The following is an 18,637-nucleotide window of genomic DNA, read 5'->3' as shown; positions in this document are numbered from 1 at the left end:
AAGGGGTTTCTTGTATTGTGACATTGAGTAAACCTTTGTGTGCTACAGTTTGGATATGTTCCCATTGATCTACAGACATTTTTTTTTCTTTATGCTTTCTTTTAATAAAACATTTTTTAATTTCCTTACAACGTGCCTTTGAGCTATTGTTAAGATGCAAGTAGTGCAATAAAGCAGTGCAACTACCTGAATAATGACATTGTATCAGCCTTGTGCAATCCCCTAAACAGCAGCATATAAAGTAAAAGAAATTTTACATTCTGTTCATGTACAGTTTACAAAACTTGAAGAAAAAGTCAACTGGACCCACACCAGACACTGCAAAAATGACTAAATGAAAGTATCCCTGTGTTTGATTTGTTTTCCTCTTGGAATCACAGTCTAGGCTAGGGTACTATTTATTCAAATGCTTTAATTGTAAGGGATATGAACATAAATATTTAATGTGATTTAAAAAGTAATTCAGCCATGTTGAAGTGATATTTTATTTTATACGTCTTCCATTTTATGCAGAATTGTCTGTGGTAAACTTTGCAGATAAGTCAGCATGATCACAATAAATGTGATACCAGAAAAACTATCAGCGCAAACCAAAATATAACACAAAATTAATGTGTGTGAATATAGTGTGGAAAATATATACTCAAGTGTGCAAAATGCTAATCCGGCAGCAAACACCAATCATGTTCACAAATCACAAACCATACAAATAATACAAAAATGTGCTGCGCCAGAAATCACACAAATAAAACAGTGATAATATGTGATAATAATAGATGAAAAACAGTTCATAAGGCACATAATCGTGCTAGTGCTCCAATCAAAGAAATCTCCAAAAGTCCCAGTGTTCAACTGAAATGTGATCCAATCGTGATATTGTGAGCACCGTTTAGTGAATCCCTCCACCAGACAGATAAGCCTCTCACCTTCCCATCAGACCCAAATGGGCCAGCAATCACATAACATGGATAATGGATTTCCAGGAAAGGGCCTCTCTACTGTGTAGCTCCAGGGATTCCAAGATATATGTGGGGATAAGAATGGGACAAAATCTAGTGCTCTCCGTATATATATATATATAAATCAGCTTTATTGAAGAGAATAAACAAACTCACATTTGCAGGGCACTCAGCCGTGCCTGCTTTGCTGACATGTAGTGTAGATAGTGCTCCGGAGAAACGATCTGCGTCGGCCACGCACGCTCCGCCCCCCCTATACGCGTTACGTCGAGCGTGATGCTCCTTTGACTTCCTCGGTAGGGGTGGCTTGTGCGTGTCAAGCCTCGCTCTAAATATGTGAGCGCTCCGGTGGATTGGCCAGCGGGTCATAGTCACTCCCCTTCCTCTTAGCTTAATGTGAGACACCGGAACCTCCGAACCAGGCATTAGTTCGGCGGTGTCCCTAGCTATTATAATGATTGGGGTAATAAATGGGATCTAAACAGTACTATTAATATAATGCAATGGTCTACTGAATAGCGGATACAGCGTGGCGATGCCGATCTCTCTCAGGGATGCACTAAATACATTAAAACATATAATGATATAGTCACATATATTCTATACCCAATTATCATAAAAAGCATATATTATCATTCAAAATAAACCAATAACATTAAAAAACATTCGAAAATCATTAAAAAACATTAAAAATCATTAAAAATCATTAATAACAATCAATTACTCTATAAAAAATATATTAAAATATATTAAAATGTTTCTCTAAAATCAGGCGAATATACCCAGATAAATATTATACATGATACAATGCTGGCCATTAATTTATTTGTCGCTAATGAAGCAGTTCAGGTCAAAATCCTTATTTAAACCCCTGGGTGCCAGAACCTTGGCCTCATACACCCAGAAGGATTCCCTCCTGCTTAACTGGCGAATGTAATTTCCTCCTCTCCAATGTGGCTGGACATGTTCTATTCCCCAGAACTTTAATGTATGTGGTTTTTTGTTATGGAATTCTTTAAAGTGTTTAGACACATTGTGTAAAACCTCCCCCTTCTTTATATTTGCAATGTGTTCTCCTATCCTTACATTTAAGGCTCTGGAGGTCCGTCCCACATATTGGAGTCCACACCCACATTCCATCATATAGACTACCCCTATCGTGGTACAAGTTATGAGATCTTTAATACGATATTCTTTGCCTGTGCTGTTACATATAAAGGACTTCCTTTTCTTTACATTCTTTCTTGTCTGTTGGCATACACCACATCTGCCACATGCGTGAAAGCCCGACAAGAACTGAAATACTGTATTTTTCTTCTGTACAGGAGGATTTATCACCCCCGGGGCCAACCTGTCCTTCAGAATAGGTGCTCTCCTATAAATGAAGCCAGGTCTCTCCGGGAGGTGGGGTCCCAAAATTCTGTCTTGTTTAAGGACTCCCCAGTGTTTTTTTACAATACGTTCAACTTGCTTGTGTTGAGCATTGTAATCCAACACTAATTTAAAATTGTTATTGGCCTCCTTGGATGGAGCTGGTTTTAGAGAAACCCAGTGCCCTATGGGGGTACAGGGGATCAATTGGAAAACAATCTGGGGAAAAAAGAAAAGACAAAGAGGACGACGAGCAGGTCGACGCCTCCAAAAGAAACAAAACCCAATAGGAGCAGGCATATTTAATATTAGTGGCATACCTTTGACTAAGGAAGAGACGAAAGTCCTAGATAAAGGGTTAAAATATGCCCCTGTAAAAAATTTGAATAAATTCGACACTTATGTCAATTTACAGAAATACATGAGAAGCTTAAATCAAAAGAAGTATTTCCTATCCAAACCAGATAACCGCCCTATGAATAGCGAGAGAACACATTATTCCATGTTGAGAAATAAATCGGTGTTCAATCCACCCAATAAAGACAGCAAGTATATGGAAGTATTTAAAAATCTGGTATCACAAGATCTAGAGCAACTAAAAATAAGAAAAATCCAAGACCCCCAATGGATTAAAAAAGGGATTGCAAGCCTGGAAGCCAATAAGCAACTGGTAATTAGACCAGCGGATAAAGGGGGCGGGATAGTTGTCATGAGTACAGAATACTACAATAACGAAATGACAAGACAACTCTCTGACCCGAATACTTATTCCCGTTTAAGGGGTAATCCGCTAAATACATATAAAAAAGAACTTGATGTATTAATTAAAAATGGATTGGATGAAGCTATTTTAAATAAGAAAGAAGCAATGTACCTGAACCCTATTTCCTGTCGAACTCCCATTATTTATTTTCTCCCAAAAATTCATAAGTCTGTAGAGAAACCTCCGGGGAGACCCATTATTAATGGGATTGACTCCCTGAGCTCCAGATTGGGCCAATATATTGACGTTTATTTGCAGCCATTGGTTACCCGCACGCCGGCATACATAAGAGACACCAAACATGTGATCCAAGACCTACAATCCCTTCCCATTACAGAGAACTGCATTCTAGCAACTGCAGATGTGGGCTCTTTATATACGATCATAGGCCATGATGCGGCTATGAGGGCCGCATCATGGGCCCTGGATGAATCGGAGCTGGAAGAGGATCATGTAGAGTTCATATTGGAAAGTTTGGAGTTTTGTCTCAAACATAATTATTTTTGGTACGCGGGAAACTTTTTTCTACAAACCAAAGGCGTGGCGATGGGGGCAAGATTTGCCCCCAGTGTTGCCAATTTATTTATGGCCAAATGGGAAGCAGAAGATATCTTATCTCACAGACCTCCAGAACTCATCTTTTACAAAAGGTTTATAGATGATCTGATTATGATTTGGGATGGTGATATGGATTCCTTTAACCTTTTTAAAGCTAAAATGAATTTTAATAATAAAAATATTGTTTTAACATGGACAGAGAGCAAAGAAAAAATACAATTCCTTGATTTAGAGATTTTTATTAAAGACGGTCAAATACACACTAGGAATTTTTTTAAACCTACAGACCGCAACTCTTACCTTTCTATGGACAGCTGCCACCATAGAAATTGGCTCTTCAATATTCCAAGGGGACAGCTGATCCGAATCAAGAGAAATTGCTCAAACGAAGATGACTTTGTTGCACAGTCCAAAATATTAGTAGACAGGTTTCAGCAAAAAGGGTATGATATGGAAAAAGTGTCTTCAGACTTAGAGAAAGTTTCTAGATTAAATAGAATGGAACTTTTAAGTAATAAACCAGCTCCATCCAAGGAGGCCAATAACAATTTTAAATTAGTGTTGGATTACAATGCTCAACACAAGCAAGTTGAACGTATTGTAAAAAAACACTGGGGAGTCCTTAAACAAGACAGAATTTTGGGACCCCACCTCCCGGAGAGACCTGGCTTCATTTATAGGAGAGCACCTATTCTGAAGGACAGGTTGGCCCCGGGGGTGATAAATCCTCCTGTACAGAAGAAAAATACAGTATTTCAGTTCTTGTCGGGCTTTCACGCATGTGGCAGATGTGGTGTATGCCAACAGACAAGAAAGAATGTAAAGAAAAGGAAGTCCTTTATATGTAACAGCACAGGCAAAGAATATCGTATTAAAGATCTCATAACTTGTACCACGATAGGGGTAGTCTATATGATGGAATGTGGGTGTGGACTCCAATATGTGGGACGGACCTCCAGAGCCTTAAATGTAAGGATAGGAGAACACATTGCAAATATAAAGAAGGGGGAGGTTTTACACAATGTGTCTAAACACTTTAAAGAATTCCATAACAAAAAACCACATACATTAAAGTTCTGGGGAATAGAACATGTCCAGCCACATTGGAGAGGAGGAAATTACATTCGCCAGTTAAGCAGGAGGGAATCCTTCTGGGTGTATGAGGCCAAGGTTCTGGCACTAGGGGTTTAAATAAGGATTTTGACCTGAACTGCTTCATTAGCGACAAATAAATTAATGGCCAGCATTGTATCATGTATAATATTTATCTGGGTATATTCGCCTGATTTTAGAGAAACATTTTAATATATTTTAATATATTTTTTATAGAGTAATTGATTGTTATTAATGATTTTTAATGATTTTTAATGTTTTTTAATGATTTTCAAATGTTTTTTAATGTTATTGGTTTATTTTGAATGATAATATATGCTTTTTATGATAATTGGGTATAGAATATATGTGACTATATCATTATATGTTTTAATGTATTTAGTGCATCCCTGAGAGAGATCGGCATCGCCACGCTGTATCCGCTATTCAGTAGACCATTGCATTATATTAATAGTACTGTTTAGATCCCATTTATTACCCCAATCATTATAATAGCTAGGGACACCGCCGAACGAATGCCTGGTTCGGAGGTTCAGGTGTCTCACATTAAGCTAAGAGGAAGGGGAGTGACTATGACCCGCTGGCCAATCCACCGGAGCGCTCACATATTTAGAGCGAGGCTTGACACGCACAAGCCACCCCTACCGAGGAAGTCAAAGGAGCATCACGCTCGACGTAACGCGTATAGGGGGGGCGGAGCGTGCGTGGCCGACGCAGATCGTTTCTCCGGAGCACTATCTACACTACATGTCAGCAAAGCAGGCACGGCTGAGTGCCCTGCAAATGTGAGTTTGTTTATTCTCTTCAATAAAGCTGATTTATATATATATATATACGGAGAGCACTAGATTTTGTCCCATTCTTATCCCCACATATATCTTGGAATCCCTGGAGCTACACAGTAGAGAGGCCCTTTCCTGGAAATCCATTATCCATGTTATGTGATTGCTGGCCCATTTGGGTCTGATGGGAAGGTGAGAGGCTTATCTGTCTGGTGGAGGGATTCACTAAACGGTGCTCACAATATCACGATTGGATCACATTTCAGTTGAACACTGGGACTTTTGGAGATTTCTTTGATTGGAGCACTAGCACGATTATGTGCCTTATGAACTGTTTTTCATCTATTATTATCACATATTATCACTGTTTTATTTGTGTGATTTCTGGCGCAGCACATTTTTGTATGATCACAATAAAGCTACAAGGCCATCCTGGCCACATGATTTGAGTGTACAGCCAATTACTGTATACTTTTTTTTTTTTTTTTTTTTTATAAATCATATGTTTTTATGTAAGTTTTATTCACCTTAAAAGGTAATTTTGTAATATTATAGATCCGGGATCCTCAAACTACGGCCCTCCAGCTGTTGTGGAACTACACATCCCATGAGGCATTGTAAAACTCTGACATTCACAGACATGACCAGGCATGATGGGAATTGTAGTTCCTGAACAACTGGAGGGCCAAAGTTTGAAGACCCCCTGTTATTGATGCTGGCGGCTATTATATTCTCTCCAATGGAGTTTGCCTCCTTGGCGGGACTACCTCCACCTAAGCGTATGGAGGGTAAGTCTCCATTCACACTACCGCGACTTGTCAGGCAACTTGTCAGCCTGACAAGTTGTGGTCCATCGCGGTCCATCGCGGTCCATGCAGTGCTACAGGACCCGTTTTTTTTTTTTTTAAACAAAATTTATTGAAAATTTTCAAAAAAAAAAGTGATACAGACATTAAATAGGCTGTAATGCAAGAGTCAACAAACCATATTCGGTCAAAGTAACAGGCAAAGCTAAATAAGGCGACCATAGAAGTAGTAACAATAGGTTTGACCCAATAAGGTGGGGTGGGGGGGGGGTTGTAGGAAGAGGGTGGGAGGGGAGGGGGTGGATAGAGGGTAGGTACGGAGGTAAGGGGGGGGGGGAAGGAAGGAATGGCTGCAGGGGAAGAGAGAGAGGGAGGCACAAAATACGAAATATGTGGCTAAAGAAAAAAAACCGTATGGAACTGGTTCTCGAGGCAAAGCAAACAGTCAGAAAACATGCTGGAAGTTGAGTTACTACAGACTGCCTAATTTCAATGAGTTAGAGACCGGTCCCGGATACATAGGCAGCAGGGTAGATTCCGTAGAAAGGAAGGACCAGTCCATCAAGTGGCAGCAAGGAAACCATGAAATTTGTAGGTGCTTGTTGCATCATCCTGATATGTGAGAGGGTGGAAAAGAAGTAATGTGAAGACGTCTCAGGTCCGCTGGTCGACGTCTGTGGAAATTGAGGAATTGGGATGTCGCTGAGAGAGAGCTGTCCGACCCTGTAACGAGGAGGATCTCACCAATGAGACGTCAAGGTTTCCTACATCCCTTAACAGGGCCTGTGGGACAGGATACTTGGCCCGATAAGCGTCCCATTTGGAGAGAGACTGAGGATCCGAACGTGTGGATATAAGAGTGTCCAGTAAGTCCCTCCTGAGAAGCTGATCAATTTCCGTCTGCACGTCAGGGAGAGTAGGAGGGGAGGTGGAGATCCATTTGTTGAGGATAGCTCTTCTGCCCAGCATGTAGAGAGTAGCGAGCCAAGGTCTATGTTGTACCATGAGGGACGTATGGTATGAATTGAGGGCAAGCACTCTCCCATCTAAAAGTCCGAACAAGAGCATCAGGGGATTACGTGTAAGAGGAATGCCTGTAACAGAGGATGCAAAGGATTCGACCCTGTCCCAAAAGCGAACGATAACTGAGCAGTTCCATAGCCTGTGTGCTAGCGTGGGTCTGTGGGCCATACACCAGGAGCATTTTTGGGGGGCATTTGATGAGGGATCCATGGAAAAAGGGGCATAAGCCCTGTGGATGATTTTAAGTTGCTGCTCCCTCCAGAATTCATTGATTACAAAGGTCCGCGTTGTGTGATATCCTTTGAGAATATAATATTGGAGATTGTCGTATGGAAAGTCTTTGTACCAAGGTGAGGAAGCTGAGGGATTCCGGAGGGATAACCGGTGAGCCTGGAGGGGCTTGTAGATGTCCGAGATGCTTAGTTTAGCAAGGTCCATAAACTTGTCCAGAAGAGAAGGGCTGAAGCGTTGGAGTTTGTCACGCCACAGGCTGGTGGCAAAGGTAATAGATTGGTGGAGATGAAGAAAATGGTTAGAAGGGAGGACCCGTTTTAATAGGAGCGACACAAGTCGCTCCGACTTAGAAAAAGGGTCCTGTACTACTTCGGGGCGACCTCGGAACGACTTGCATAGACATTCATTATATGAAGTCCGTGCAAGTCGCGTGCAAGTCGAGGTGCACGCGACTTCACAGGTCGCCCCCGAAGTCGTGCCACTTCAGTGTGAATGCGGTCAAAAGGTGATAGCAGGTATGATCAAAATGTAAAATATTGATTAATATCATAAAATAAATTGTACATTCTGTATATAGCTGTATTTTATTTTGTATGCTTTGCCTACGTATTGCACGTTGCACTCATTTTGCACACGGCACTAATAATGTTTTGATTACATGTTACATTCTTTCAAGTCCTGATTAAAATGTACACTCCTTGTTACCATAAAAGTACAATTGTGATATTAATGTGATACCTACATAATAATGTATATAAAAAACTTATATTGCGCAGAATAAACAGAAGTTATTTGGAAAGATGCTGAGTGTATCTTTTGTGTGTGTTCCCTACTGAAGTAGTTATTCATTTGGAACCACCGATCAATATGAGAATAGGAGTTGCCTATCTGTTAAATTTCTAGAACAAGACCTAAAAAGGAAAAGGCAGAAATGTAAGCCAACTAGTGGTGCTAGATGAAATGTACTCACGGAAAGCCTATTGATAGGAGGAGAGAGCAGAGTAAGAAAAGAGATGGCCTCACCAGTTCCATACTGTAGCATAATTTTCCAGTCAAAAGGCGGAATTAGAGAGAAAATACCACTATATTCCTTCTACAGTCTATAACTGTAGTAGAGAAAAATGTACCATACATCTGGCTGTGTTGTAAGCAGGGCCGGGACAAGGGGTGGGCAGGAGGGATGGTTGCCCTGGGCGCAATGATTTATTGCAGGGATGGGGGGGGAGTGCCTTGACCCTAATCCTAAGTGAAGGGGAGCGCAGTTTGGCATCCTTGCCCTGGGCGATGGATGACCTTGTCCTGGCACTGGCTGTAAGGCAGGACTGTGTACATCTCAGAACTGGATGGACAGAAATACAAATACTTTGGCAGGCGAAACAGCTTCCGCGTGTGTATTTTGTCTGTGTATTTAACTGTTTGACTGGAGTTCAGCTTTATCAAACAATTAGAAGGTAAATTTACCAAAAATAATTATTTTATTATAAAAAAAAAAAAAAAAAAAAAAGAAATCCAGAATCTTTATATATTTTATTACCTAACACAGAAGTCAGAAAATAAAAGTATGAAGGCAAATTTAGGCAGCATATAATAATGACATTTCTTTTTTCCTTGTCAAATTTGTTTTGTTGAGTTTTAACATGTTATACAAGGAGTTTTAGATGCAACAATAAGGAAGTAACATCATAAAGTACGGGTATAAAAATAATTACAGATACAATGTAATATAATGAGGACATCTCTTTATTAGTGTCAGATCATCACTCAATAATATAACTATAACATAGTAAAAATCCTGTGGTATAATCATTAAACATATGACAATGTTGTCAACATTCAGTAATGTAAATTAAATTGGCTTATAAACTATATTATAATGTATAATTAATATAATCAGTGTCAAAAGTATTGTGACACCTGCCTCTACAAGCACATGAACTTTAATGGCATCCCAGTCTTAGTCCGTAAGGACCAATATTGAGTTGGCCCACCCTTTGCAGCTATAACAGCTTCAACTCTTCTGGGAAGGCTGCCCACAAGGTTTAGGAGTGTGTCTATGGGAATGTTTGACCATTCTTCCAGAAGCGCATTTTTGCCTTTGTCAGCAACAATTGTATGCTACAGACCCCCCTCAAAAAAAAAAAAAAACTAAAAAAAAAACAAAAAAACATCCCTGCAAAAGGAAAAAAAAAACATACCACAACCCCCCCCCCCCCCAAAAAAAAAAAAAACAACAACCTCAAACACTAAACCCTAACCCTATTTTTTTTTTTTTTTAACCTAGCAGAAATTAGAACATATATTTAGAATACAACTGCAGCTGTTTACAGGCACGAAAATATAGCCCCAAAATGGGCTGTTGGGTCTCTCATCTCTGAATATAAACTCAAGTTGACCAGCACTATGGGGTGTATAACTGTAATCATTAGGTGTGAGCTGCCACCAACCTACCCCTGGAAGTCCCGGGGTCAAAGAAATGAGTGAAAAGGTGTTGTTGGTATATGGCACTACCTTTTCAGACCCAAAAAATGGATGCACCACATGCCTTGCTCAGTGTGGGAGAGTATTGATTGCGTTTAAAATTTTAGTAATTCATAAACATAATATAAATAAAATTCATACACATATGCTAGTGTATTTCAATAGTGCAGATAGTGTAAATTAGATATAAAGTGCACCGTGCAATATAAACCAAAATTATAGTGCAAGAATTGTCTATATAAGGTGCTGGGTGTTAGTGCAAATAAAGATCACTATACCAGTGCTCAAAGTGTTTTATAGGCTTTATTTAGGTGAAAAGTACTTAAATATAGTGTAGATAGTACAGAAACGGTGGGTATTCCAAGATATTGTGAAATCCTCTATCTGGAAGTTTTTATAAGTGCACAAAATCTCAGATTGTACATATTAAGTGAGAAACAAAATATATACCCCAAAATGGAGTTAGGATTAAAATTATTGTAAAAAGGTGGGAAGATTGCTTCCAGTGCTCTGTACCCAGTCATGAATACCAGTTGCTATCGGCGTGTGGTGACCGGTTTTGGTAGGGGTGCTGGTAATGCCTATACCCGTGGCCCCCCAACAGATACTGCACTCACCCTTCCGAGATCCCCTTTGGGCAGGGGTGCTGGCTGTATGAATAGTTCTGGTTATCACGGATCCTGGGCTGCCCTGGTATTGTGGTAGGATCGGCTGTTAATTTCCTCCCTGGAGGACGTAATGAATTCCGCCCACGTCAACGTCACTTCCGGTTAGGGGAGCTCGGACCGTGGAATGTGGAAGTGTCCCAGCGTTTTTTCCCCGCTGAATAGCTCGTATCCAAACTGTGAGTTTACTGTATTGTTTACTGCACATGTACCTTACATATTACACTATGGGGGATCCCCTGTTTGTTATCTGAGCCCACTGGACCCTGCGGACCTCCAGGGAGGAAATTAACAGCCACAATACCAGGACAGCCCAGGGTCCGTGATAACCAGAAAACCAGAACTATTCATACAGCCAGCACCTCTGCCCAAAGGGGATATTGAGATAGTGAGTGCAGTACCTGTTGGGGGGCCACGGGTATAGGCACTACCAGCACCCCTACCGAAACCGGTCACCACACGCCGGTAGCAACTGGTATTCACGACTGGGTACAGAGCACTGGAAGCAATCTTCCCACCATTTCACAATCATTTTAATCCTAACTCCATTTTGGGGTATATATTTTGTTTCTCACTTAATATGTACAATCTGAGATTTTGTGCACTTATAAAAACTTCCAGATAGAGGATTTCACAATATCTTGGAATACCCACTGTTTCTGTACTATCTACACTATATAAGTACTTTTCACCTAAATAAAGCCTATAAAACACTTTGAGCACTGGTATAGTGATCTTTATTTGCACTAGCACCCAGCACCTTATATAGGCAATTCTTGCACTATAATTTAGATTTATGTTGCACGGTGCACTTTATATCTAATTTACACTATCTGCACTATTGAAATACACTAGCATATGTGTATGAATTTTATTTATATTATGTTTATGAATTACTAAAATTTTAAACGCAATCAATACTCTCCCACAATGAGCAAGGCACGTGGTACATCCATTTTTTTGTTCTGAAAAGGTACCGCCATATACCAACAACACCTTTTCACTATTCTCATCTCTGAACAGAGGGGCAGTATACAAAGAAATGTAGGCCATCACACTGCAGTTCATGTAATTTAGCACAGAATAGCACAGTATAGCAACTAACTCTCCCCACTCACATAAACCCCTAAACTACTCCAACTTGCACTGACAAATGGCAGCTGGGAACCCATCCTTACCAAACACCCAGTGGTGGGATTCAGCCGGTTCGCAACAGGTTCCACAGAACCGGTTACTAAATTTTCAGGAGTTTGCAGAACCGCCTTGTGAGTTGTGACCATCACCATCTGTATATCATCCTCCTGATCCACTGACCGCTCTGCTGCTCTCTCTGTCCTCTGTCGGCACTCTCTCTCTGCAAGGAGGCGCCCACACACTGCACTGGTTGCTAGGCTAGAGCCGCTTAGCGTCTAGCAACCAGTGACGTCACCCCTTTCTCCTCCAGGCCGCCGCCTCCCAGACAGTCCCTGACTCCCCGCCTATTACAATTTGGCTCTATTAGGAAACGGTGGACCCGGGGCGCAGAGCAGTGCGCCCCGAGCCCACCCACTGTGTGACCATGTCACACGGATCCTCCTCCTCCTCGGCCAATGCATTGGCCGAGGAGGAGGCGGGACGCGGGAGGACTCGAGGAGACGCGGGGACTGAAGAGAAGAAGCCACCGCTACAACAGGTAAGTCAAGTGCACTAGTCTGGGGGGCTTGGCAAGTTGGCACGCTGTTCACTCTGTATTGAAGGGGGCACGATGATCTCTGCATTGAAGGGGGCACGATGATCTCTGCATTGAAGTGGGCACGATGATCTCTGCATTGAAGGGGGCACACAGCATGCTGGTCTCTGCATTGAAAGGGGGGCACAAATTATGATCTCTGCATTGAAGGGGGCACGCAGCACGCTGGTCTCTGCATTGAAAGGGGGCACGAATGATGATCTCTGCATTAAAGGGGGCACGCAGCACGCTGGTATCTGCATTGAAGGGGCCACGAATGATGATCTCTGCATTGAAGGGGGCACAAATGATGATCTCTGCATTGAAGGGGGCACGAATGATGATCTCTGCATCGAAGGGGACACGAATGATGATCTCTGCATTGAAAGGGGGCACGCTGGTCTCTGAATTTAAAGGGGACATGCTGGTCACTGTGCATTGAAAGGGGGCACGCTGGTCACTGTGCATTGAAAGGGGGCACGCTGGTAACTGTGCATTGAAAGGGGGCACGCTGGTCACTGTGCATTAAAAGGGGGCACGCTGGTCTCTCTGCATTGAAAGGGGGCACACTGGTCACTGTGCATTGAAAGAGGACACGCTGGTCACTGTGCATTGAAAGGGGGCACGCTGGTCACTGTGCATTGAAAGGGGGCACACTGGTCTTTCTGCATTGAAAGGGGGCACGCTCGTCACTGTGCATTGAAAGTCGGAACTGCTTACTAAAATTTTTGAATCCCACCACTGCAAACACCCCCATAATATCCCTTCTAAGCCAGCTAACCCATGTTCAAAGACCATGCAGAGCTTTATGGTTTCAATGAATTTTGCCCAGTGAAATCTCATAATAGTTTGCTGGATCAGCAAACCTTGAACATGCAGGATGAGCGACAAAACTATGGTAGCACCAACCCCAAAACGTCACCTTTCCACATGATTACTGTAAGGCATGAGAAGAAGGAGATATCTCCCTAACCTCTGTTCCTCTAGTCAGTATGTAACAAGTGCTTCATTTGGAGGCCCAGTAAGAATACTGTCAAATAATTTCAGATGGAATATCACAAGAGGTGTGGATATCAAGTGTATAGTTGGCAGAAACCTTCACTCAAAATTAAATTGTAGGTTTGGAAAAAATTCACTTCACCTACCAATATCAAGTGTTTTAACACAGATTTATTAGGGATTTAGAAGTTTAGCCCTCTTCTGTGTATTACCTTTTTGGTCATTACCAAGACATAATAAATATTCAGAACTTCTTTGACAGGTCGCGCTGAGTAGGTCAAAAAGTGAGTTGTTAGGAACGAAACAAACAGATATACACAACAGAACAAAAGCAAATCATAGTTACACAAAATAAAAATAAAAATAACAAAAGACAATAAACACTCAACGTTGCACAAATGCCATCTTATATGGGATTGGAACATTGGCAAAGCCAGTCATCCTAGGGTAGATGTCAGACTCTGAGAACTGAGTATCTGAAGTCAGTGTAAACTTCTGTAAGATGGTGGTAAGGAACAAGAAAAGTTCTGTTCGAGACAAGCCTTCCCCAAGACACATTCTTTTTCCTATAGAGAGATAACAGTAAAAATATATTTCTATATGTTAAGTTGCTTTGGTAGTTTTGCCCACATTTTCAGTTTTCCAAGGGTCTTTTTACATGGGTAGTATCTGTTCAGATCAGCAGGGGATTTGTTCCTGGATCAGGGCAGAATGGACTGAATGTCCATTCAGTTTTTTTCCTTAGTCTTTGAGGGAGGAAAAACAGAGCCTAAAGGGTAACTCCACTTTCGTAGGGAAAAAAAAAAATATCTTTCCTTTTTAATCTGCAGCTCTGTAATCTTCTGAAAATGCAATGCAATATGACTACCTGGGGGTGTTCTGTAGACAGAAATATAATTTCCTGCTTGTGTGATTGACTCACCAATTTACCCAGAAGTTTGCCCTAAGATAAAAGTCAGATTTCAGACATCCCTGCAACTAAAATATAATTCCAATAGGAAATCACGTCTAAAGGGATGAAGACCCTGCAATTTTCCTCACGATAGCTCTGCAGGTGCACAGCTGATTGAAAAATATGAAACCACTCCCATTAGACTCATTTTCTCACAAGGACACAGAAAAACACACAGGGATTTTTTTCAGAATACAAAAGGTAGAAATTTGCAACAAAGTTTGTTAAAATCCTTGCAATGTACGTAGATCACCCAGGGGGAATGTTTTTTTTCTCAACAAAAGTGGAGTTACGCTTTAATGGACCTATGTTAGGTCTATAGGCAGGCAGATGTAAACAGACACACATGCTTTAGCATCCTTTACCTCCACTCTGTCACATTTAGGTCCCCAAAACCATAAAGGAACACAAAACTTTTTCATTTTTGTTTTGGACCAAGACAGACTTGGAGGTAACTAGATGTAAACTGATGCATACCAGTTTACATCTGTCTGCCAATAGAATAACATTGAGCTTCCATTCAGATCAGCCTGAAAAATTTACAGTTGGATCTGATCAGAACAGCCATTTGAAAGGGACTCATTACCTTGACTTAAAAGTCCGTACAGAGCTTGAAATCGATTTACAGGCAGTATGTTCAGTGAAATATACTAGGCCACCATGAGATTCATCTTTTTTTTTGTTATGTGTGTGGAAGATTCAGCGTCACACAAAAAAGCTACAAAATCTAAAATTTAATAACATGTGCCACACAAGGTGTGGTTTACACGTTAGAGTGTGACTGTGGGTTATAATACATTGGACGCACTTCACGAGCTCTACATGTACGTGTTGGGGAACACGTCAACAACATACGGAAGGGGCTTATCACTCACAGCGTATCTAGGCACTTTAAAAATTACCACCACAAAAATCCAAGCACCTTAAAATTCTGGGGGATTGAAAAAGTGAGTTACCATTGGAGGGGCGGTAATTTCATCAGACAATTAAGTCGTCGTGAATCGTTTTGGATTTACGAGGCTAAGGTTTTAACGCCCCTAGGATTGAACGTTGACTTTGATTTAAATTGCTTCATTTCAGACAGATAGTTTTATGGTCATTGATTTCTTTTTTAATATTAATATTTTTAATATTAATACTTTTTAACATTGTTTTAGTATATTTTATACTGTTTTTGGGTTAATGTATGATTTTACATGTTTTTATGTGGTCATTATGTGTAAATTATTGTATTTAATATTGTTCCTTATGCAAGTGAGCAGAGTGCTGCCACCTGGTGTCTGGTTGTTAATATAGCCGTGCGACCTATAAGACCAAAATAGTTTAAATCAGTGATTGAGTACAAGTTTTTTAATAAATATTATTAAAAAACTTTAAGCAGTTTTCAAATGGTTCTTCCTGTAAAGAAAGACATATGATATTAATCTGCCATAATAAGTGATTTTTCGGCCGGTTTCCGAGACATGTGTACGTCTCCATAGTAACAAACGTAACTGTAAACACGGCCGATTAAAGATCATGACTTTAGCCCGCCCTTCTATCTCTCTGTCTTAGGAGACGTTTGGTCTCCATGGCGATGGTGAAACGCCGGACGTGACATAGTGGGCGGAGCTTAGGGATAATACAAAAAGCCGGACCTTCGACCTATCACCATCCCCGCTGAAGAAGTCTACGCCCACCTGACGTAACGCGTACGGGGGATTGGTCAATCGGTCCTACGGCTGCCAACCAGGAAGGAACCAGGCACCATCCAGCACGCTGCACGCTCTGCAATTACTATGTCTGTCATAGTCGGATACAATGTAAGTGCAATATATTTGGAGTGAATAAAGGTTTCAGTAATACAACAGAGAGCACTAGATTTCCCCTTCTTTCATTTATGTATCTTGGGATGACTTTGGAATCGAGCGTGAGCTGTACCTGCTGCAGTGATTATCTGTGCTGACAAGTGCTGGAGGCTTGGTCCTGCTTATATCGGATTAACACGTGTTGGTTACCGTGGAGATTGTTTATGCTTTCTGACCCTGCAGGGTCACGTTCTGGAGGTGAGAGGCAGATATTGCTTGGTGGAGGGAATTTGAACACCGAAGTCACACCTGTTTTCATTTCACCAGATCACAAGTGGACTTTTTAATTTCTCCCATCTGATATCACCTCTTATATGAACTATCTCCTTTTAGATATGTTTTAATATACTTATCATTATTGGTTCAAAGTGTTCTTTACCCAAAGATTGAATTTTAACAACTTATTATGAACAGACTGCGCTACACTATTTAATATTTAATCTTTTTTTTTTGTGTTACTTGTACATCTAATAGTGACACTAAATTATATTCAAGTATGTGTTTCTAACTCAAAAGGTCTCAGCTTCCTCCAAATATGCTATCTTTTTTTTTGCTATGATCTGACTCCCTGTTAGATGGTGGTTGCGTTCACTTTACATGGTCCCCACTGTATGTAGGAACACAGCGACCCTCTCTTGCTCCTAAGGCTATGAGATTTGTAGTAGCGCAGTGCACGTGACCGCAACTAATGTACACTGCTCATCATAGGTGTTGCATTAGGGTGTGCACCTCAAAGCTCAAACACATGTGTGTTTATATGCATGTGTATATACAGTCTACTGACAGGGATTGGTATCAATAGTTTTTTATTTTTATTAATTTTTTTGATTATTTTTTACAATTTAATATTTTACATTTATTTTGTTTTACAATTTTTTTAGGAGCCCCGTCAAGGGGCTTTGCTGAAATATCAGGGGTTTAAACAGGGGAAATCAGTGCCACACAGGGGGATTAGGGTGTGCCTAGGCAACCCATGTGTGCATGCCTATGCTGCTCATTCATCACAAACAGAAGGGAAGAAAAAAGAGAGGGGTTTGGGAGCTCACGGAGGAGGTTACAAGGAGGCAAAAGAACACAGTAAGAAACTATTTAATGACAAATTTATTACAGGTCCATTAAGCAGTGGCTGTGTATGGATTATGTTTGGAGAAAAAGAGTTTCATTTAGGGTCACTTTAAGTGATGGAAGGGGTGTGGTATTAACTATCATAATATGAGGACTTATCATGTGACTTTGATAAATGTAGACCACTACATAACTACTACTTTATACAGTATATGTAGATAAAACAATGAATTAAATAAAACATATCCCCAGTTCCAACATATTCAACATAGAACACACACAGTAACTTCAATTATTTAATGAATACTTAATAAACATAATATATGATTTATTTTACTAGAACTTTAGAAGTCTGGCTGGCATTATTTTCCATTGCTTTTTGTGTTTGATAAGAAAAGGTGACTTTTTGTATAATGTTAAACATAAAACAGCTTTTTTTTTAATCAAATATTTTGGAATAGTAGATTGGACACTTGACCCAAACTGGCAATCTGACAACTCTGGCAAGAATCTGAAAAGATAGTCTACCTGAGAGTTTGTTGCCCATGGTAAGATCCTGTAGACTGTTTAGCTATGGTCAACTGTCAAGTTGAAATGTCGAGTTTGGATGCTACATTTACGGCAATTGGTAAAATACATTTACAAGTGTAAAACCTTATCTTGCATACAAAGAAGGCATCATCTGCTATGTTTGCTGCATCTACCTGACCGGAAAGAGATTGCTCACACCCTAAAATATTGTTAAAATATAGGCTTGTATGTGGTATATGCCAGAGAAGTTTTTATTCTTCTCAGTCCACCTCCTGAAATATAGATTCATGTTCTTTATATACCAGAACTAGCCTTTTAGTTATTTTAAGACCAGGTCCTAAGGTATAGATTTATGAACATTTTATACCCAATTTTTTTTTTAACCAGCCCTGTTGCAAGCTTAATATGGATTTATTATTTACGTCCATAACATTGTAATTTTAGAGCACTGCACATCATAGGTTTAATAGATTATCATACCTATAGAAAATGGCATAAAGGCTTCATTTCTCTGGAACTTCCCATCAGAGTCCAAGAAGTGATTGGGGTTGAATTTACGAGGGGTGGCAAAGTAATTTGGATCTCCCAGGACAGAGCACAGCAAGGCACAGACTCCCGTACCCTAGAAAAATATAACATAATGTTACTAAGCGATAAACCAGCAGATTACACACTGAATTGTTTTCACCTTTATTTTCACGACTAAGTTAAGGCTAGGTATTACTGACAAGTCTTGCAACCAATTATTAAAAACCTCTAAGATCTCACTTTTAAAATGAGCAA

At 40.4% G+C, this 18,637-nt stretch overlaps 1 protein-coding gene across 1 annotated transcript in view; it reads right to left on the bottom strand.

Moving 5' to 3' along the window:
• Positions 1 to 13,678: 13,678 nt before the first annotated feature.
• Positions 13,679 to 18,637, bottom strand: part of LOC309559469 (cytochrome P450 2G1-like) — a 52,716-nt gene continuing 47,757 nt past the window's right edge. The window contains exons 8-9 of the mRNA XM_082262741.1: positions 18,335 to 18,476; positions 13,679 to 14,025 (exon numbers count right to left, since the gene is read on the bottom strand). Coding sequence (XP_082118867.1) covers positions 13,844 to 14,025; positions 18,335 to 18,476 — 324 coding nt within the window. The 3' untranslated portion in view covers positions 13,679 to 13,843. The remainder of the gene's footprint in view (positions 14,026 to 18,334; positions 18,477 to 18,637) is intronic.

Source organism: Pelophylax lessonae, assembly GCF_965119305.1.
Source record: "Pelophylax lessonae genome assembly, chromosome: 7".
NCBI lineage: Eukaryota > Metazoa > Chordata > Amphibia > Anura > Ranidae > Pelophylax > Pelophylax lessonae.
The sequence above is the reverse complement of the archived record's forward strand: the minus strand, read 5'-3'. Positions and strand labels throughout refer to the sequence as shown.